The following is a 22,097-nucleotide window of genomic DNA, read 5'->3' as shown; positions in this document are numbered from 1 at the left end:
GGAGGAAAGTATGCTGTACCTTGAAACTAGGGGCCCAAATGTACTGATGGTTTAAGCAGGATAAAGCCATAAGGGCATCATTAAATGGACAGGAGTAATGAAATTACTTTACTTCCACTAAGTCTTCAATGCTGAGGTGGCCTCTGGGGAAACCCTCAACATGAATAAAGTGTGTTAGATACACGGCAGATTTTTTTTTCCTGCCTTAGAAAACAAAGGATAGACGACCCACCCAGAGGCTTATTATTTAAAGCTTTAACAAAAGTAGCATTCTAGTAAACAGAAGCAGTACTATTTATATTGTAAGCAGCATGGAGAAATATTTGGATTGAAGAAAAACAGCTAGCACATAAATAGATGTGAAATAATCCTTGCCTTGCTTTTCATACTCACCAGTGAAAATGAGAAGAGAGACTATATGAACACAGACTGACAATGAACAAGTTGCATTTATTTTGCATCGCCACTAAACTCCAGATTTGTGTAGAGCATAAAGTTTTTTTTGTGTACACCAATTTTCCAGGTTGAGGCTAGCATCTAATCCTCTGGACATTCCTAGAGGAGTTAAAACTTCTTTACATTTGAGGTGAATTTGTCTTGGCAGTGGTAAGTCATCCAATTCACTAATTCTAATATTCTCCTTCAAGAGTTTTATGTTTCAACTGTGAACGAATCACTGCTCCGTAATAATAGTTTTAATCAACAAAGGTAGACTGCAGTATATAAATACCACATTTTAGTTTAAAACCTGAATTTAGCATTTCCAAAGCACTACCATATCAAAACTTTAACAGTATTTAACTGTCTGTAGATGAATATAAGTGCCAAAAACTATTTGCAGTTGATTGAAGACCAAAAAAGGAGCCAATAAGTGATATGATAAAGTTAATGGAGCTATGCAGCTTTACACTAGCCAACAAATTTTTATTTTATTTATTATTTTATTTTATTTTATTTTATTTTATTTTATTTTATTTTATGTCATTTTATGTCGTTTTATGTCGTTTTATGTCATTTTATTTTATGTCATTTTATATTAATACTTTGGACAAGTTGGTAGTGGAGATGGTTGCTTATTGTGAGGTAAAACTTAATCTTTGATGAGAAGGAAAATTTTCAAATTATGATAATAATAATAACAACAACAACAACAAATTGGAGGAAAAAAGTTATTAATAGGGAACCTCAGTCTATTATTTGTATTTAAAAAACATCATCTATAAGGAGCAATGCCAAGTGATTTTGATGCATTAAAAGTTCTCTATTGTTATGTAAGAAACAAAAGACAAACAAGCATTCCAGAAAATAGTACATGATGATAACTACTGCATTACTTTCTTACTTAGAAACTTAGTTTCCTTCATGTTTATGCTGATATAAAGTTAGAACATCAGGGCCATATAGCTGTCATTCACCCCAGTCCCAGTGGGAGCTTTCTGAGCAGGAAAGGCTGCGATGCAGTGCATAGGTGAGTGCCTCCTGCAGTACCAGTGAGTTCCTGGCTGCTACTGTTACCTGAGCACTGCTTTCAGGCTGGAGGTACCTGACCCTGCCTGATCTAGAAGGATAAGTTGAGATAGTCTTATGAATGCAAAGAAACCCTCTGTTATCCTACAAAATGAGCCATGGTTGGATGCTAGACCTTGCAAACTGAGCTAACAGACAGAAGGAAAGGAGGAAATCTTCTGGTGCTTATTTCAAAAAGGCCGCTATGTTGATGACTACTTGGCTTGGCTTTGCAATTAAATGTGCTCCTCAATACCTTAATCCCTGAGTTTATATCATCACTCTTTTCTTCCTAACTTGAGATATTTGAAGGCAACCATGACTCTGCATACAAGAGCCTCACACATAGTCCAGAAATAAATTTTTTTCATTCAACCATGTTACAAGCAGTAGAGAATGTGCAAGTTCATCAGACTATGCTGACTCTCCTCTTTGATTTTCTTTAAGTTAGTTTCTCCTTCTTTCCCCTAGTGTAAGTCCAATAGTAGAAGTGTAGGAAGAGAGCAATGAGGCTGAGGATGTAGAGGAAGACTGCAATGTTGAAGCCATCGGGGAACGGGCATTCGGCGAAGAGGTTGTAGGAAGAATGAACAGCAATGGCTACAAACTGGCACTGGAAGAAGGGGAAGAAAGAAGCAGCCAGGTTAGGGATCCTACATGAGACATACCCCAACTGATCATTTGGTCCATTATAAAGAGTATCACCACATACAGTGTCCTCAGGCCAGAGTACCACCTGCTTGCCTCTCCTGATATCCCTGAAAAACTTGTCTTTCAAGCCCAACAGAGGTTTCCCAACATGAAAGGCTGTAATGTGTCTACCAAATATTGAGACTTGCCCACAGCTGCAAGGAGCAGGTTTGGAATCCAGCCCTTCCCATCTAGGAGCAGACTATTGCCCTTGTGCCACTTCTCTGCCATGGGCCAGTAGCTGAAATCTTGGAACATGGAAACTGAAGGTGGGACACTCCTTCTTTTCCCTGATGGCAATCAGATTATTATACTCATAACAATTTTGATTTGCATTTTAGGTAACAGAGAAGAACTACAGATGCTACTTTTATTCATTTAGACATTAATCCTTTTTATTATTATTATTTTTTGCTAAGTCACCTATCTCAATATCCTGAAGCAATGAGTTCTACCTACTGAAATTATGTTAAATAAAAACTGATTTTCTTTGTTACATTTTGCATTAAAAATACCTTTTCATTTCATGAAATGCTTTCTTGTTCTGCTTTCACCATTCAGGATAAATCAAATTCTCAACTAGCCTTCAGTACATCACTATTTTACATGTACTCTAACCCTTCTTCCTTTTCTCTGGTAACTGCATAGTTTTTGTTTGCAAAACCTCTCTTTGTGTGGAATTAACTCTCCCACACGCTTAACTATAATTGTCCTTGTCTGGAACATTGCTGTGTCTTTGACAAACCATAGGGTTGTCAGGACTTGTCACCTCTCCAGAGAGGAGGAAAAGAAAACCCAGAGGGATTCTCTACAGAAAGAGTAAAACATACTTAACTCCCCTCTGTTTGTCTGCAGTTAGACATATTTTTCCTTTTTGAAAAAACAGAATGAAGGCTGCCCAATCTCCTGCCCTGGTGAGAATCCAAAGTTTTCCCAAGCTACTGCCCCACACCTCTCAAAATCAAGCTGTGTTTTCAGACCTCCAAAGGGGAAATGGCTGTCATATACAACAGAAAAGAGAGAAGTTTAATTTTTATTTTTTCTTCCTCCTTTCCATTACAAAGATGGGGGCTTATTAGTTGATATGTTCACTGAAGTCCTCTTGCTAGTTTTCTGAGTACCATTCAGAGCTGGTCACCAACCAGTTCACCTCTCACAGTGGCACATGAGGACACCTAAGGACAAGGTGATTTCCATAAGCAGCAAACAGAAAGATTGGAGCCAGGCAGGAGACAGAGACAGACAGAAGGGGCCATCACACCCAAGACATGGGAGTGCAAAGATGAATACATGGAATTAATTACCAGCTGCATGATGGTTAGGTAACGCTTCCACCATAGGTAACGATGCATCTGTGGTCCCAGGCTGGCCAGGGCGTAATAGCCGTACATGAAGATGTGTATGAAGGAGTTTAGCATCCCAATAAAGAAGGCTGAGGGGTAAAGAAGTCAGAATGAACAAGACACACAAACCATTCAAGACTAATTCTGTGGTGATTTCACAGCCACTATAACGATGCTTTCAAAATACATCGTATATCTCCTATACATGAACCTTCAATCCAGACTCTGCCTAGGAAGCATGTCATATTCTCCTTTCTTCTTTCAGCGTATATCCATCCTATATCTAGTGTTCAGAGAAGAACTTCAAAGGCAGAAAATTCTTGATCTTCTGACCTAAGCATTTCATGCCATTTTCATTTCAAGGCCATGTTGCCAAAAGGGCTTCCCAAAAATTAATACCTCAGAATCCTGTACAAGGCCTACCTATAGTGGTCTAGTACTCTGTGTCAGCTTCATAGGCTTCTCTTTGGTGGAGCAAGATGGAGAAGCAGTCAGGATACAGACCCGAAAGGAATGAGGACCAGGCAGAGCAGGAGAGCCAGAACCAGGGTTGAATGGGGACTGACAGAGCCACTGGTCTGGGTGGAGATACAAACAGACCTTGTACAGGATGTTATTGTTTCTGTTTGGACAAGAAATGACTGGCACATTCTTGTTCTGGATGAGGCAGTGAATATAGCAGCCTAAACAGCCCAAAGAGCTGAGCAGATGGTATCAACTGAAATGCACACATTTTTCACACTTTCGGAAACAGGTGAGCTTCCTACCTGCCAGTCAGCCCATCTGCACTCTTTATGCTGTCTCCACAACAGAAGAAAAAAAGAAACACAAGGTGTCTATGGAAGCATACCTTGTCCTCCAGGCACATATTTGACCCCCGACCACCAGTTGAACAGCATAGTCCCATGATGGTACACATGCAGAAAAGTCACCTGTTCTTGTTTCTTGCGCAGGATAAAAAAAAACTGAGAGAAGCCAGAGAAAGGAAAAACTTAAGTTGATGTGTTTAGACAAAAGATTTTACATAAAAGTGATGAGAACAATTAACTATGATTTTGAATCTCCTAAATCTATTTCCTCTGCTGCAGATAAAAACTGGTGAAATTCAATACGTGCAATAGATCTTATATTATTTGGAATGGGGAAAAACTGGAGGGTAGAATTTGCTCCATAGAGCCCCAACTATTTTTATCTTGTATTCAGGTCCCAAGGTCCAAAGAGGACACATTTGAGTCTCTGACTGAACTTCCATGTAATTTGCAGGTCCTTGGGTCTGCTCCTTTTCAGGACATAGGTTAGATGTTTATTGGTACCAGAGAATGATCCAAAGAAAAAGTGCTGCGTGGAATGCCCAAACCCTTCTGGAATTTGCATTAGTAAAGATAATTATTTTGTCACATGAGCATGTGTCAGGTCACTGTATTTCAGTGTGCACTCACACAAAAAGTGAATTTGTTTTTCAGGGACTCAGGACTGACAAAAAGCTGCTTTTGTTGCTGATGAAAACAGAGAGAAAATTGGTCAAGCCACTGGCAATAGGCCTAGGAGGGCTCCACACGCTGATTCACTTTTCAGACAGTGTGTTTTCAACATATCCGCCAAAGAGCACTAGATTGTGGAGTCTTAGACAAACCAGGATACAACTTATTCCTGGTGAACAAGAAGAGAAAAGGGATTCCCTTATTATTTCAGTCAGCTATTTATAATATAGGAGGAAACCTGAAGACAAGCTATAAGATGGCACTGTCTTCAGGTGAACTTTTAATTTCCCATGAGACACAAACCTTTAACCCCCAACTCTGGGAAAACCTGCAGCAGCAAAAAATATGAGGACACATACATTCACGGTTTCTTTACTGCCCAGCTAACCACTATTATTCAGTTAGACAGGCAATGGCAGATCCTGTCTGGCAGCCTTAACCAACTGCTAGCTAAGATTTTGGGGGACAGAGCAATAACCACAGAGAAAGCTTCTCCCCTAGCCCTGTGGATAGGAGGGAATGCCCACCAGCAGGAAGGGTGCCAAGGAGTGAATGCACACAGCTACTGGGACAGACACAGGCAAATGGGAGGGCAGAGATTTTTTTTTCTGGAAAGGAGCTTTTGAGGAAGCCTGGCAGTATAGTACCCAGTAGTGGTGCTGGACTCATGCAGGTCAAATGCTATTTCAGCCTTATTCTCACAAACAGGCAGAGCAGAACTAATGAAAACAGAATTTACTGAAAAGCATCAACCAAATCAACACAGGATCAACCGAGGACATTAACTTTTGGCATCTTGCCCCTTTCTGACAAGGAAGTGATTTATTTACAGCAACCAGTCCCGCTATGGAGCCGAGCTGAGCCCTCCTTACCGTATCAAGCAGCTCGATAACTTTGGAGAAGAAGAACCACCAACACACTCTTGCCATCTGCTGGGCATCACAAGGAAACGCTGTTAGACCTCAGAGCAAAATCACTTCTCAGTCTCACTGCCTGAGATTTTCAACTATGCACTGTGTGAACACTGCCCACCTGGGATCAACAGCAAAAGATGAAATCTAAGGGGCTCTTTTATGACAGATGTTTGTTTGTTTGTTTGTTTGTTTGATCTGGAGGTGGAATGGCATTCAGGGTTGCCTTGACAGGTTAGGTCATTGGTTTGCTAAGTTGCTTGCTCTTTGCCAGGACAAGGATGAGCTGCTCAGAAACTGTTTCTAGCCTGATGGCAATTTCTGAAAAATTGAAAAGCTAATATACATTCTTGCATCTGCTCAAAGCCTGATTATATCTGGAAGTAAAGCATAATAGCTCTGAAATAAAAAAGAAAAAAAAAATCATGCAGTATTTTGGAAAGCTGAAGCCGGAGGGACCCACCCACCCTGTGATGACCAGACAAGGAAGAGTTTTATACAAATCCCTCTGGTAAAAGAAATGTTGAGTAAGATTTATATCCTGCAAAGCTGAGGATATAAAAATTGGCTTTCTCACTGACAGTGATCAGCCAGAATCGTTATATAGTCAATGGAAAGAGTCACATATATTTCAGAGGTAATTTGCAATATCTATACTAGACATACATCTTCAGGTTGTAGGACCACCCTCTCTACAGTGATCAGAGAGGGCTATGTTGACTGAGACAATTAATTTATAGAGAAATAAAGCAAAGTGAAATAGTTTTACAAGCAGAAAACTGGAGAAAAAGCCTTCTTAGGCATGCAAATTGCTATTTATGAGCAAAACAATCTGCATACCCATGGGAGGAGCAGAGCCCAAGGCAAGCTTTGTATAGAACTGTACCCTCATTCCTAGTTCGCTTTGGCTGTAATCCACTGGCTGGCACAGGTAGCTGTAGTTGGCCAAGACTGAAGTTACCAGAAACTGAAAAAAAAAAAGAAAAGCAATAGACATCCATTTTCTGTTCAATGCCATCTGTTCCAAAATGATGTACATATTAATGCTAAGGTAATAGGGTCTCAATCTAGTACTCACTGACAGAAAATCCAAGCAATCTATACAGCTGAACAAATAGCAAAACAAAATACTTCACATCCTCGTTGGAATCTGAAAAATTGGGCTGGGTGTGTTTGTACCTCTTCATGTAATCACTGGAGTGCTCCAAAATGCTTCAGTGGGAACAGTGAAATCTAGGTTTCAGAATCTCTCTCAAAATACACTGTTCCTTTGCAAAGATCCCATACCATTTTGTTTTGGTGGTTACATTTGCCTGTTAACTGGAAAACCAAAAACTCGACCAAGTAACCAGTATAACTGAACAACCAAGCACAGATCGAGTAGCATTTGCTAAAAAAAAAAAAAAAAAAAAAAAGTAATTTGCTTTAACTAAATGTAACAATTGTGTTATAAACTTGTATAAACTTGAAGGGCAAGTTTGTTGACATCAAAATGTTTTCCAGACCTATTTCAGGCCTTGAAGAGTTTTCAGTGGCAGCTTACGTAAACTAGGGAAAGGCTTCTATTCTGGAAAGGCTTGTGCATTGAGAACAAGCAGTAAACAGTATCATCAATACTCTCAGCAGCAGGAAGCTGCAGTGTGCTTGGCACTCTTGGAGAGGACTGCATAAGTCTGGAAAGGTGGTTCTTATTCTCAGAGACGGCTGCCTCACCAGCCAGACCTGAGACAAAATGAGGAGGTTCCACATATCTGTGTCCACCAAGGAGATCTCCACTTTCAACTTGGTCATTCAGGAACCTTCCAATGCTATTTTTATGACTAAGAGCAAGACTGAGAAATGTGAGGAAATGAGAGTAAGATTGAGAAACAGAAGGAAATGAGGTATGCTTTGGAAATAACGCTTTCAACAGGGCAATACTCCTCCTCTCGTGGCAAAACATAGACATGTGCAAATCGGCTCCCACTCCTTTCATTGGAGTCCATCAGCAAAAGCTGTTGAAATGGCTCTGACTTTCAGACACTTCCCAGATGCTTACCTAGGCTCCAATCTTGTCTCCTCACCTCGTAAAACATGTAGCTTGATAATGTCATCAGGGCTAGATTGTAGGCAATCAGCAGGCCTCGCAGCTTCAGTGGTTTCCGATGACACATGTAGAAGGGTCCCAGAGCCACGACAAAAAGGTAAGAGGCAAAGAGAAACGTGACTGGAAGTGGAGAGTGGACCAGAAACCATGAGTCTGTCCTTGGATCTGAAAAGCAAAACACACAGCCAAAGCTGGCACGTCCCATACACAGTATGGCAGATATATTTAATTACTTCCCCTCAGCATGCTCTTTGCAGCTTGCTCTCTGGCAAAAAGAAAATTGGTATCTCATGTGTTTGTACAAAGCAGTACCACAGTCCTTCTCCTACCCTGGAGATCCATGTGCCAGTTTCCGCTCAAAGACACAGCATTCAGGTTGGGAGCGTAGTACTAGCAAGCTGCTCTGCTCAGCACCAGTCTTCTGCACCACAGCAGTCAACAGACCTTGCCTGTCACAAGCTGGAGCCCTCACCACAGGCTGCAAGACTGTCCCACACACTGGTGAAAGTAGTAGTTCAAGACACATGCAGTAGGGATGCGCAGAACAAAACCAAGAGTTCTTGGATTTTCAGGAGTGGAAATCTTTACAAATAAATGATAAAATCAGTTCAGTCACTGGTGCTGTTTCCTTCCTGCCCCACAATGCTCAGGACACCTGAAATTCTGCATCCCTCCATTTTTATATTTATAGGGTGGACTGTCTTGAAAGCATGCCATTTCACTGGAAAATGACAAAACACTTCTCCCTGCTATAACTGCTCTTAAGTCCTACAGGAAAGGGAATCTCAACATATTGTCTGTCATGCCAGCTCCTCCTAATACTGCCTCATCCCTGACCCACAGAAATGCAGGATACATTATATCTGCAAAGAAAATCCGGTTCCCATCCATGCATTCCTCTCCTGTTCCCATTGTGGTCACTGCTCTGCTAAACTCCCTCAGCATCTCCTTTTGCTCCCTTACCTGCCAGTCCCAAGTCCCAGACCCTTCTCACTGTTCTAGCCCCAGGAATCTTGCAGAAGTCCTCTGCTGAATTTTAGTCCTTGGCTAACTGGTGAGCCCATGGGCATCAGGGTATTTTTTTTTTTTAAATGCCATCTGAGCCCACATGACTCTGCTAATTCATGTCCCTTCTAAACCTGCCAGTTCTTCACTATTCCTGTTATGGGCTGTGTCGAGAGCTCTTTAATATTCCACTTCCAGATTTAACAGTCCATCAGCAGTCCTGAATCCCAATTTAGACTCTTTTCTGAAATTCAAGTTCTGAAACATTTACAGCCTGAGCACCATGCCCGATTTCCTTCTCCCCATCAAAGCCACTATGCAGGCCTGCCATTCTACCTTTATGCCATTTTCTGGCTTTTCCTTGCATTTGAGGATCCAACAGAGCCCTGTGGGACCAAACTGGACCTGCAGAACCTCTAGCTATTGAAGATCTGAAGTCTCCTAACTGCAAAATGTCAAATCTCAAACACTGAGGATTGGTTTCTGTCAATACTTCGTTTGATAACAAGTATTACTGGCATCCCTGAGCAAATATTGCTCATCATCCTGTCAGAGTCTGTTGTACATTGAACAGAAAGCTGCTGAGAGTTCCCAACTACAGACAGGGGAGATCCCCTACCCCTTCATTCCTTACTGTGATCCAGCTGAGAGTCCCTGAGATATATTTCAAGACTTAAGGAAAGTTTGTGATCATGGAGAAGTGAAAATCTGCCTAGTGAAAAAAAAGTGATCTCATGTGAGGATCATGTTCCTTCTAGGTTTGTTCTTCATGATTATGCTATTTATGTGGAAATACCTGTTTAAGAAGGCATCTCTACCTACCTCCACTTTCAAGGACCCAGTTGTAGAATTCCTTAGTTTTCTCCCAAGTTGAAGCCATCACAAATTCTGGAAAGAAAATAAAATTAGCATCCCCAGGATCAGATTAACTCCATTTATCCTAGCCTTGCTGAAGTCTTGAATAAGAAGGTTCCTTAGACAAAAGCTGAGGACTACAGCTAATGAAAATAAAATAGTTTGCTCTCTGTAAAAGTTGAAATTTTGGACCAGGATTAGAGTCATGTTTTAAATAGGAAAGAAGACAAACTGCTGTAATGATTAGCTGTTCAACTTCTATTTCCGGATTTTGATATTTTGTTGAAGTTTCACTTCTAAAAATATCCTAAGTAGCTGCATGCAAAATACCAGAGCCAGGAGCTCTGTGTACCATTTTGGGAAATCCATCACATGATATTTTTTCTAAAGCAATGTAGGCACAGCATTCACGCAAGGACACACACCAGGTGGCATAACTGCATCCTTCTGCAGGCATTCCTGGAGATTCACAATGCTAACAGGCACTTTGGGATTAATTCAGTACTGCTGCAGCTCCAAAGATGTTAACTGAGCTATGGTAGTTATTTGGCTCTCTAAGGCCCAGTTTATACATTAAGTTTGTTTTGACTTACCTTGCATAAATTCAATAATATAGTATATTAAAGTAGAATACTCATATATAATATGATGCTCCTCCTCTTCTCTTCTTTTCTTTAACAGGGAGACCTTTTCGATGGCATTTGGAAGTTCACCTAGAAAACACTGCAGTTACTTTCAACAGCTAGTTCTCTTCATTAGCAAATACACAGGGCCAGCTTTCTTCCACTTTCATCTCCTCCTGGTACTGAGGAAAGCATATTTTCACCTTTGACTTCACATAGACTGCTGAGTATAAGAGCACCCATACCTCCTTTGGACCTGTCCCCTACTCTCCTGTGCTTGCTGGGTCCCTGCAGCACAATAGCTTATGCATTACACAGCAGGGAATACTGTAGTCTAATATAAGGCCTCTTATACTCGTATAAATGTGTTTTAAGGAGCGTTATGAATAGAAACAGTTTCTTAATACCCAGATAGCATAGCTCCTGGAACTGCAAATGCACAGAGCATGCCTGGCACTGTTTACTAACTGTACTTTTGACTTTGCACATCAGGATAAAACACAGGTTTTTAACAAGGTGTTTAACAAGGCTTTGCTGTACCCCAACTGTATACAGATTTACTCTGGAGAAACATAACAATCAACAAAACTTGCTATACCTACACCTCTGCAGACCTCACAGCCTGACATGCAACTGCACACACAGCACTGCGTCAGGGACAGAAACATACTTGCACAAATTTCTCTCCTGCAGTCAATCACTGAAGCCAAACCTCTTTTTGGTGTGTTTTTCTGACACATATCTGGAGACCCTTAGCACACGCATGGCTGATACACATCCTGACACAGAGACACACGCCCTTGTAATCCACGCAGAATCTGCCAGCAGAGATTAGTCAGTGATTATCAGCTGGCTCAGAGTCAATCCGGCACAGATTTCATATGGTTACATGCCCTCAAACATTCCATACACATTCCAGTTCATTCCATTTCCTTTGCTTACTCCGAACCATCAGCCTGTAATGAATGGGAAAACCCAAGAATTGTGAACAGACTTACCCCAGAGGTGCAGCTGGCTTCTAGCCTCCCTTTGTTCAGGGTTGTCCTCAGTTTATGCTCCTCTCACTCTGGGTGGACGTGGCAAGCAGCAAAACAAGAAGCTGAGAGAGCATGTGTCATTAAGCAGACACTGTGCTCAGCTTTCTTCTCCGCAACTGAAGGTGAGTATGTCACCTGCTGGATCTCACACAGATGTGGTGGATCTTCATGCCTCTGAATAACGTAGCACAATTCAGAGTTTCCCACTATAAAACCACTGTGAGCTGCAGGCACTGTGGTGTTGTCTTGTAACTTTGCCAGGGTGGAGGTTACATCACATACTCCTCCCCCTCCCTCTCTTGCCTCTCCCCACATGATTTATCAGATTAGGGGACTGAGAAGAGGAGGAAAACAAATGTGGAAGAGAACTAGGATTCCACAGGAGTGAACACTGACTTTTAGTGTCATGCTTGGGAGTCTGGCCAAGTGGGAATCAGGCCAACATTTCTTCTGCAGGTTTCTTCAGGACACATCATGACAGCTTTTCAAACAGTAAAAGATGAGGAAACATCCCAGGACAAGACCCTGGAAAACGGTCTGTTTGGAGCACTCCTTCAGTCCATCGTAAGGGGCTGTCAATGAGCCTTTTGTGTGCTCAAAATAAGTCCAAATCACAAAAAGAGGGAGCACAGAACAGTGGGACCACCTACCCACTCACTCAGGGAATGCAGAGCAAACTCAGCTGGAGTCACCCCCTCATGTCCAGACTCTATTCCTGGAGGAGTCACATTTACTGTTTGTAAACATACATGGAAAAATGTTGAGGGGTTTGAAAGTGATACGAAGTTTCCCCCTTTGTCATCTCCAGCAACCACATAATGGAAAAACACAGAGAGCCTTAGTTGGCAGTGGCTCAAGTCAGTAATTGCAGTGTATGTGATGCAGTCCTCTGTGGAGGTACCAATGCAGAGCCACCAAGAAGTAACACAAAGCCTGGTGATGGGGTTCTGCTTGGTCACCTGGGGTGTAGATATACCCTCTTACTTTCCCAGTGGGTACAGTTTATTAGAAGAACTCTGAAAGAAGAGGGTAGCATCATATCTTGTACTACTGTGTTGTGTTTGTCACCAGATACATGACAAGCAAAACACCAAAGATTAGCTTTTCAAAGCAGGATAATTAGACATACCATGTGATGGTAGTTTCTTGTTGATGCTGCTGGACAGTTTACTGTGTTTCCATGACTGGTGGAAACTATGAAAGAAAGTAAACAGACACTTTTGGAAAAGGTGATGTAGGGTCTAGGCTTCGCATTTTGGAGGTCAGAAGAACAACTCGGGTTAGGAGAAGGTTTGACTGATCTTTGATGTCATATTCATTAGGTGGTTTGGTTTTTTTTTTGGTTTGTTTTTGGTTGGTTTTTGTTGTTTGTTTTTGGTTTTTGTTTGTTTGTGGGGTTTTTTGATTTTGTTTTGTTTAGTTTTTGGTTTTGTTTTAAATCCAGTTTGTTTTTAACTCAGGTTCAGAGAGACAATAATTGTTAACTTTACATACCATTTTTTTTGCAGAGCTTCCTATAAAGGCCCTTTATAAGAAGTCTGTAATTGCTCACTAACTAACAGGTTTTATTTCTAAAGTTTTGTTGTCCAAGTCCTTAAAAAGGTTCAGTGATTTATCAGTGTGAATCAATGGCAGTAATAAATCAGACCAGCCATTTCTATCTGTCTTTTATGTGTAGATGGGACTGTATTTTATTAGTCCTCTCTGGCAACTTTAAGTAATGTTTGCTGAGCTATTTGTGTTGACGTGTGAGATTCAGAATTACAGACACAAACTTTTCCATCAAATTTTTTCACCCTGTTGAAAAAAATGCAGATGAAGTCAATTTTCACAAAAACATTTCATTTGGGCCAAAGTATTTTATTGTTCATGTAACCTGAAATAATAAAAAAAAAAATACCATGAAGCATGTTCCATTTTTTAAAATCTGCCCTGTTCCTGAAGCATTCCCAGTGGTACTGTAGCAGATGTTCACTAGCACAGCTGGCAGATGGAGAGATGACATCAGTAACATGGTACTTTTACACTCCAAGAATGAGTGTCCTTTGATGGATGTCAGTACAGCTGTGAGGGCAACTCTGTGGGGACCCCACACAAGAGCCCTTGGGGCTTTCAGTTTCATCAAAAACTCAGCAGAAAAAAAATTGCACCTTCACTGATTAGGGAAGCTCTGAATGCCAAAGGGAACTGGATTTTTCATTCAGTGACTTGTCAAGAAAAAAGGGTTTTGCAGCAACATAGATTACAGCCATAGTAGTAAGCAACTCAGTTATGTACAATATGTGACAAATCAGACAGGTCAGTGAGAGATTTAAAAGATTGTATATTCCAGCTTTTTAAAAACCTGAATATCTCCTGCTTATAACATGGATGTTTGCCACAAAATCATTGTCAATAACAAATATCAACAGTAAAATGATTCTGAGAGCTTCTAGATAATGCAGATCTTGTTATTAAGTCCTCTGATTGCTGTTCCACCCAAATAAAACTATTAAAAGCACAAATGAACAAAACAGACCTCTTTCAATACTTGGGAAAGACAAGGAGTAGCGGGCCAAATTCATCTGGATATCCAGGCTTTGTCATGCTGATGCTCTCAACACGCAGCAAAGGCTTATTAGATTTGACAGGCCTGTGTGCTTTGTTTTTTCTATCTACACATCATATGAAGGAGATGTACTGTGGTTCACATCTGAAGTCCAAAACCTAATAGGTTCTAACCTCAGCTCTTGTAGCAATGCTCTTTGTAGCTGTGAGCAATGTAATTAACTCTCTGAAACCAAAAATACTTAGCCATCCAAAAAGTTTATTTTACTATAGATGAAATTGCTTGAAAAATGGCTACTGCTTCCTGCTGTTAATCAAGCTGTTACATCAAATTTAAGACCTATTTTTTACTTTTCCAATCTTTAAGACATTAGTATGTTATTATCTCAGTTACTCACTGAATCCAGGCCAAGCCCTCTAGGGCGGGTAATTCTCAGATCTGATTTCCCATTGAAGTTCACTTTCACAGTGAGCCATGCTCATACCACACCAATAAGCAAAAACAAACCTGCCTGAAAAAAAATGACTAAGTTTTCCAATCAAGCAAGCTGACTTTCTTCATCAGCTTCTAAACTGCAGGGATGCATGGGGTGATAGTGAAAGCAGTGAAAGATGAGATCTCTTCTGCAGTGGAACACACGCTTAAGTGACATCACCAGCCTGCTGAAATTAATAAAACACTGAATAATAGCAGCAGGAATATCAGGCTGGATTATAGACTATCAAACCAGTTAAGGCACCACAACCTTAACTACCAGTATACATTTTAAGATCTGAGGTGGCCAGATACCTTCTAAAACTTGCATATACCTGGCCCTTGGAAAACCTGAATGACATCAAATCCACTTCATGTGCAGTTTAACTGATCCAAATCTCTCAAGCGTTTTGTGCATGCAGATATTCATATGTAGGGTTTGGTATACAGGTATTTCAAATTACTTGTGACTTATGTATGAAACTTATGCCACCTGACCAGGGATGAAGTCCAAAAGAAGATGTACACCACCAGTTGGCAGTATATATCTCAGGTGGCCCTTTCCTGATCAGCTTCATCTGGCATGGAGGTTGCTGAAGGCGTAGAAAGGCTTCAATAAGATGTAAATGTCATAGCTGCAGATGCCACAGCCCAGGAAGAAAGACAAAAACCCCCGAATCTCTCATTCAGCTCATATCCACATCTGCACTTTTGCTGCACAAAGTCTACAGCCACTTATTGGATAACGTAAGTCTTAGGGTGAGTGTACCTAAGTTATGAGAAGTTCAAGGACAGGATCATACTGTTAGCACTACCAGCAGATGAAGCACTACTTTGCTCCTTGGCAAGACTGGCCTCCAAAGAAAACTCTGAACTTCTGGAATGGCATCTTCATGAGCATATTTGTTGAGGGAGGTCTATATAATCTCCCCTGCTCTCTACTCTTTAACAATCACATCAGCTTTCAATTGTTAACTACAGAAATAAATAGCAGCTGTTTTTATGAGTACTCTCTCAATGGGTAACGTAATAATAGATGTTTTTACAGCAATAGAATTTCCTGCAGAATAATAATTGAATGACTCAGTTTGTTTTGCTAATATGAGATTACTAGCTCATATATTTTTTCTAGAGCAAATCAGTGATTTCAGGTGACAATCAACCATAATTAAAACACTTTGGTAACCTAACTAAACTTTTCAGTATGTTTGGGTCTAGTCCACAAAACTCTTGTGCATGAAAAAATCCAAACTTTTCTATTTAGAGCAAACAGAAGCCCTTAAGATGCACAGTGAAGCAACTGAAGGAAGAAGGTCCTTCTGCCTCTCACACCATGCAAACAATTGCACAGATATTGGAAGGTTTAACACAGATCACAGGAAGAAAGGTTTTGGTAGAAGTACTGAGTAGCCTGTCACTATGCATAGGACTGGAAGTTTAGAGCAGCTCTTGTGCACATTATGGCCTTAAAAAAACAGGATTTTAATTTTACCAGCATAGATTTTTCAGTTCAATTATTCTGCATACAATATATGAAGCATACTCTGTGATCTCTGAAAAGTCATTCAGCCACTCTGTGCCTCAATTTCCAAATCTATAAAACAGAAGGAACACTTGCCTATCTATCTCACAGGAGTGTGGTGAAGGTGACCTGCAGTTAGTGTACAGCCATATGAATCACGTTGTGCCCATTTGGGTGCAAAACCAGGGCTTTACTTCTGGCTCTGAGGCTAGTATCTTTGTGATCTTGGGTAAGTGATTTCAGGTAGGAATCACCTTACAAGACACTTCAATTTAGGTGTCTAAATACAAGTGTCTACATCTGATTTAGCTCCTGTTATACTTAGGGCAACTCTAAGGACTGATTCAGCTGCCCACACATAGGAACCTATGACATTCAGGGTACCCTAAGGTATCTCACCTGACCTCCTGAGGCTCCAGTAGGCAAAAGATTCTGGCAGGTTCTGTGCTGAATCTGTGAGCTCCACATGGATATCAGAGCGATCGTAACACATCTCCAGTGGCACTAGATACCTATGTAGTGGCATCTGAATTGAGTCCTCTTTGCTTCTACACCCATCTTTTGTCAGTCTGGACTGACAAGCAGCAGTCTTGACCAGTTCTTTGAGGTAAGAATCTTCTCTCATCATGTGCTTTTTTGACCAAGCATCAGTCTTGGTTGTAGGAGTCTGAAACAGCCCTGTCTCCAAAAGTACATTGCCAAACAACTTCTAGGTCTAGAGAACTCAGAAACCTTTGACTTTCAACTCAAAATCTACTAACCATTCATCATGTCTTGAATCAGTATTGTTTCAAAGTTGGACTATGATTGGTAAGAAATTAATTAATGCTGATCCCAAACACTATTCAAAAACCTCCCAGAAATGAGCTGAAAAATATGTCTTGACCAATCAGGTAGTAACAGCCTCCTATTAAAAGAAACTAACAAAACCAACTAACCAAGCAAACAAAAAGAACACTTGCAGCATTTAGGGGCAGTGATAACAAAGGTGGAACTGATGAGCTTTCATTTGGACATTAGGTTGGGGATTATCTCATCTAGTTTTATATGCCCAGTTTCAAACTGATGAATCCAGGACCTAGAAATAGTTACACAGAGAAACAGGATTTTCTAGTAACCTACTTATCTGCTGTAGCTTCGATGTCAGTCTTAGAAAGGAGTTGCCCTCTGGACTTGCCCCCCGCTCTTCATTTGTTATAGAAGGAGTCACTGACAATGAACTCTGAATCAGGGCAGTAAAACTGGAAGGAAGAATCCCAACCCAGTGGATGCCAGGAGTATTGTTCTAGTCCTAGAGCTCTACAGAGCACACAGAATGAGGTAGCTTGTTCAAAGTCTCTGATATAAACAACATATGGGTCTCCAAAAGCAGACCTCCTAGTATTTACAATATACCTGAGCCATGTGTAGAACATATTTTTAATTGGTGCTGCAACTAGTGCAGTATCCACATAAGACTACAGTGCTGTGGCTGTCTGCTTTGCAATGATGACCCCTGTCTATTTTTTTTTTAATCCAAAATTAAGGGAATATAAAACCTTTATAAACCTCTCTCTTTGTAATACTTGAATGTTTGAGTTCTTTTGAGAATTTTCCTCTTCCATTTCATTCCCACACAAAACAATCAATGGCACTGAACTGAGAAATTAATTCTGACCAGCTGTTCCTATTGAAGGGTAAGTACATAATAGTACTTACCACTGAGCATCCACTGCCGTTGGAGAAGGGATTTTTTTTTCCTGCAAGTACCCTACCTTCTGATATTCCTCCACTATGCACACATAGATGATCAAATGTGCCAGTCACACTAGATGCTATTTCAGAGGCTGGAGAAAGATACAAATGGTACATAGATTTTGTGCAAGCCACCTACAAATAACTGGGGTTCCCACTATAGGAAAGAGGATGCTGTTGTAATTGAAATGCTGGCATTAGAAGCAAATAATGGGCATTCTGAATTACCACATCAACATCTGTCAGCCTCATAAGGATTCTGAAAGTCTAAGACATCTCTCCTTTTTCTTGTTTGCCTGGCAGATACCCATATCATCTTCCCAATGCAAAGATGTCTATACCAAATTGTCTTACCTAAATCTCTCTGTGATGCCAATGTATTTTCTTCCCCTTCTGTTTCAGCCCTACACCTGGAGAAACCTCCCCACAGAAATGGGTGTGGCTATTGTCTCACTCCTTTTCATCTTCAAATCTTTCACTCTAATTATGCCTGCAAATCGCTGGCATGTGGTGGTCAACAGGCAACTGCCAAAACAGGATGTCTCCCTAGCTCTTACCACTTTACTTTCTTTTCCCATGTTGCCTACTCCTACCTTTATCCTGTTCATGTCTGCAAAACACTTGATTGTGTCTAACATGCAGATCTGCAGGGTACAATTCCCCATGCAGTGACTATCAAAGTAATTATAGTAGCAGTAAAAATTGAGGGTGCAAAATCCTCCTTCCTCCTTTAATGATCTGGTATATCTGCTCCCAGTGATCCGGAAGCCAAGTAGAACAGATATTTATAGGAGCCAGAAAGCGAACAATTCGACTTTCCAACTTCTCATGGTGGATTGTGTAGACAATAGGTAGTACACAATGTTCTGATCTCTGTCCTTCTGATGCAATTAATGTTTGGAAAACAGCAGACACCTTCCTGAAATTGCCTTACATTTACAATAGAAAAAAGATTCAGTTTTGTTATAGCATGTCCTTAATCTCTATCTGTGCATAGCCTATGTCAAATAGAAGACTTAGCTTTGAGTTAACATAACTCATAACAAAAGGAACAGTGATGTGAAATCTTTACTGAAGCAACACACCTTCCTTCAAACTGAAAGGGTGGCAACTTCCTGACTGGGAAGGACTTCATCTGGATTTCATGCACTGCCCTCACAGCAATGAAAACAATGCGGAAGATCACTGGGGAAAAAAATAAATATGCTATTCCCCCTCATTTTATAGCAGAAAAAGGATGCAGTTGTGACTCTAGACCTGACAGGCTCCTTAGGCTAATGGTGAATCAGTCAGTAACTAGCCAGGTCACATGCAGTCAAACAGCTGCAGAGCTGCGCTGTGGAACTGAGTGACGTGAATCCTTTGTAACTCCCTGAGGTGTTATGAAGCTTAATTACTGTTTACATATGCTTGGAGATCTTCAGATAAAAGACAATATGTTCATGGGAAGCATCATTAATAGCACTGTTGCTGTTGGCTAGTACAGTCCTCATAAAGGTGACAACAAATTAGCCAGAGGAACACACAGGAATACTCTCTCCTCCTGCTGCAGTACATGCGATGGGAAACCTACTGGTTTCCTTTCCCCTGCAATAGCATTATGTACTAGGGAATGTTAACCTAGCCTATAGCCAGAGGTCTTTTCATATTTGCAGGCTATAGGCCAAATCCTGAGTGATGATGTGGACAAGCAATCCTACTTTGGTAGCTCAGTACACTTCAAGCTGAAATATACTTCAGCCTTCCTTCCTGTCTTAACTACTGTAAGAAGTTTGCAACTGATCCATTTGGGACAGCACACATTCCTGGGCTTGCGGTTTTGTTCTTGTTGCCCTCCAGTGCTTTGGAACACAATTTTCTATACACCAGTATAAGAAGCACTCTTAATAACAGCATATACTCCTAACTGGAAGTCAACACACTACCCTTCTGTGAAGAAAATGCTTATCTCTGCCAAAGGAGAGACAATGCAGTACAAAGCAGACACTGACACTGGAATTAAAGACTGTTTCTGAGTATGCAGATCACATACCTTTGTCTCATCTGTTTGTTAAAAAATGGATGGTGTACAACTTGTTCCCTCCATGTCTAACACATCAAAGAAGCCTTTCAAATGTCTTTCTGTCATGAGGAGATTTAGACAATTAAAACATGATATAATGACTGTAGAGCTAGCAATGGCCAAACTAATGATATAAAGAATCATAGGATGTCCTGAGTTGGAAGAGACCCATAAGGATCATTGAGTCCAGCTCCTGTCCCTGCACATGACAACCCCACAGTTCACACCATGTGTCTGAGGGTGTTGTCCAGTCTCTTCTTGAATACTGTCAGGCTTGGGGCCATGAGTGCCTCCCTGGGGAGCCTGTTCCAGTGCTCCACCACCCTCTGGGGGAAGAACCTTTTCCTAATGTCCAACCTAAACCTCCCCTGGCACATCTTCCTGCCATTCCCTCGGGTTCTGTCATTGGTCACCAAAGAAAAGAGATCAACGTCTGCCCTTCCTGCTCCCCTTGTGAGGAAGTTATAGCCGCCCTGAGGTCTCCCCTCAGTCTCCTCCAGGCTGAACAAACCAAGTGACTTTAGCTGATCCTTATATGGCTTCCTCTCCAAACCCTTCACCAACTTTGTAGCAGCTAAAAAAAAGAGACCTGTTTTTGCAAAAAAGTGTTCACATCATTTATGGGCTTCCTTAAGACTAAAGAGATTGTGCACTCAGATTCTAAAACTATGCTGATGGTTGATATTTCCACCTCTGTACTAAGTAGGTAAAACAGAAGCACAGACTTAAAGGTTTCTTGCTGCTCCCTGCAAAACTGTATGCTAGGTATGCATTTAGGGCTCTCATACGTGAAAGCATGTTGCCAGCATAATTAGTCATCAGGCTCGTTTGTGCAGTGCCATAATTGCCCTCCACATAATTCATCAGTAGGCCCCTCCCACCCCACTTACAAATAGATTCACTTCAGGATTTCACAGCCTCTTCTGCCCAGTCTTGCTCCCCAGGAGTAACAGCTTAACCAAACAACAGCTGCCACAATAAAAGGTGATGATGTCATGTGACATCAGGGTACTTGCAATCATATTCTAGGAGGCTGGTGATACAGCAAGAGAATTCACTCAGCAGTGAAGGGCAGACAAGAAGGTTTCCACCCCTGTGAGAGGCACTGATTAGTCATAAGGGTGATAGACCAACTGTACTCTTAAATTAACGGAATAGCCTGCCCCTCAGCAGTATCAGGGAATCAATTCTGTTCAGTTCCTTTTGTGTCAATTAGATGGATTATCAGAGAGATCATGTAGATCTCAGGCAAACATTAATCCCCTGTGAGCTACCTGGAAGTCAGCCATAGATGCCAGGGCTCGGTTGTGAACTGGGGACTAATGCCAGTTATTTTTTTTAATTATTTTTTTTTATTTTTTTCTTTTTTTTCCATGTAGCCCTAAGCATTTATTCATGTCTCAGACATCACAGTCTCTTTTGCTGTACTTGGGAACATTAAGGAGCTGCATCTGCTGCAAAAACAATTTTTAAAAAGTTGGTGTGTGCCATCTTAGCAATAATGGCAGGATACCCTGCAACTGGGCTGTTGGGCAAAACAAAGTAATTTTTTTATCGTAACCAAGTACTACTTAACAGTATGATGGGGCTTTTCTCTTCTCCCACAGAATTTCCTGAACTGGCTATGATTTCATCTCACTGGAAAGAAGATGAAGTCATTAAACTTGTCTTCAAACATAGCTATGAACAGGTGTGTGAATATAGGTAGCATGAAGAGAGATTGTTTCCAAGCTTGTGGCTGCAGATTGCTAGAATTTAACTGTGGGTCATGTGTGGGAATGTTTGATAAATGTTGGTGCTATTTGTACCAAAATGGTACAAATCACATGTCAAGTAGACAGGATAGGGGAGCGTAATAGGGAAAGCCAAAAGAAAGCAATAAATGAGTGTCTGAAAGGATGAGCAGGTTCTTTTTTACTCTACCCGACAAACTTCAAGAGCATAGATTCTTCCTCCCCTGCCTGATAAGGAGAGATAAAGAGGATCTAAAGTAATTTAAGCACAAGCGAATGCATCTTACAGTAACACATTAGCTTCCAAATATGACGTTCTGACTTAAATGCCTACCTCAACAGAATTTTACCTTCTTCTGCCATCACTTCTTCCATGCCTGTGGTCATACAGAGATTTTGATGTAGATTCTGCTTATACATTCCCTTAGTCACTTGCCTTCCAGAAAGACCCTTTCCAGTCTGCTTAAGTTTTACTCCCCAGTTCTTT

At 41.0% G+C, this 22,097-nt stretch overlaps 1 protein-coding gene across 4 annotated transcripts; it reads right to left on the bottom strand.

The window, feature by feature from the left end:
• Positions 1-433: 433 nt before the first annotated feature.
• On the bottom strand, positions 434-11,767 carry LOC309453013 (very long chain fatty acid elongase 4-like). Of its 4 annotated transcripts, XM_082076077.1 has the most exons (10): positions 11,499-11,767; positions 10,471-10,590; positions 9,845-9,910; positions 8,347-8,599; positions 7,995-8,182; positions 6,818-6,898; positions 5,893-5,949; positions 4,390-4,504; positions 3,501-3,628; positions 434-2,119 (listed from the first exon to the last, which is right to left on the bottom strand). In XM_082076077.1, the coding sequence occupies exons 4-10, from the start codon at positions 8,357-8,359 to the stop codon at positions 1,949-1,951; spliced, it is 753 nt and encodes a 250-aa protein (XP_081932203.1). In that variant the 5' UTR covers positions 8,360-8,599; positions 9,845-9,910; positions 10,471-10,590; positions 11,499-11,767; the 3' UTR covers positions 434-1,948. The 4 variants fall into 4 exon arrangements, with proteins under 4 accessions (XP_081932203.1, XP_081932202.1, XP_081932200.1 ...); XM_082076076.1 differs by having other exon boundaries at positions 9,845-10,590; XM_082076074.1 differs by lacking the exon at positions 8,347-8,599.
• Positions 11,768-22,097: the final 10,330 nt, after the last annotated feature.

This window comes from Streptopelia decaocto, assembly GCF_964273445.1.
Source record: "Streptopelia decaocto genome assembly, chromosome: 1".
Classification (NCBI taxonomy): Eukaryota; Metazoa; Chordata; class Aves; order Columbiformes; family Columbidae; genus Streptopelia; species Streptopelia decaocto.
The sequence above is the reverse complement of the archived record's forward strand: the minus strand, read 5'-3'. Positions and strand labels throughout refer to the sequence as shown.

Bases quoted from the DNA above. Each gene is read 5' to 3' on its own strand.
- LOC309453013 (XM_082076074.1), bottom strand. The intron at 3,629-4,389 runs GTATGCTTCCAT...TTTACCCCTCAG, and splicing joins ATATGTGCCTGGAGGACAAG to CCTTCTTTATTGGGATGCTA. The intron at 2,120-3,500 runs GTAATTAATTCC...CCCTTCTTCCAG, and splicing joins ACCTAACCATCATGCAGCTG to TGCCAGTTTGTAGCCATTGC.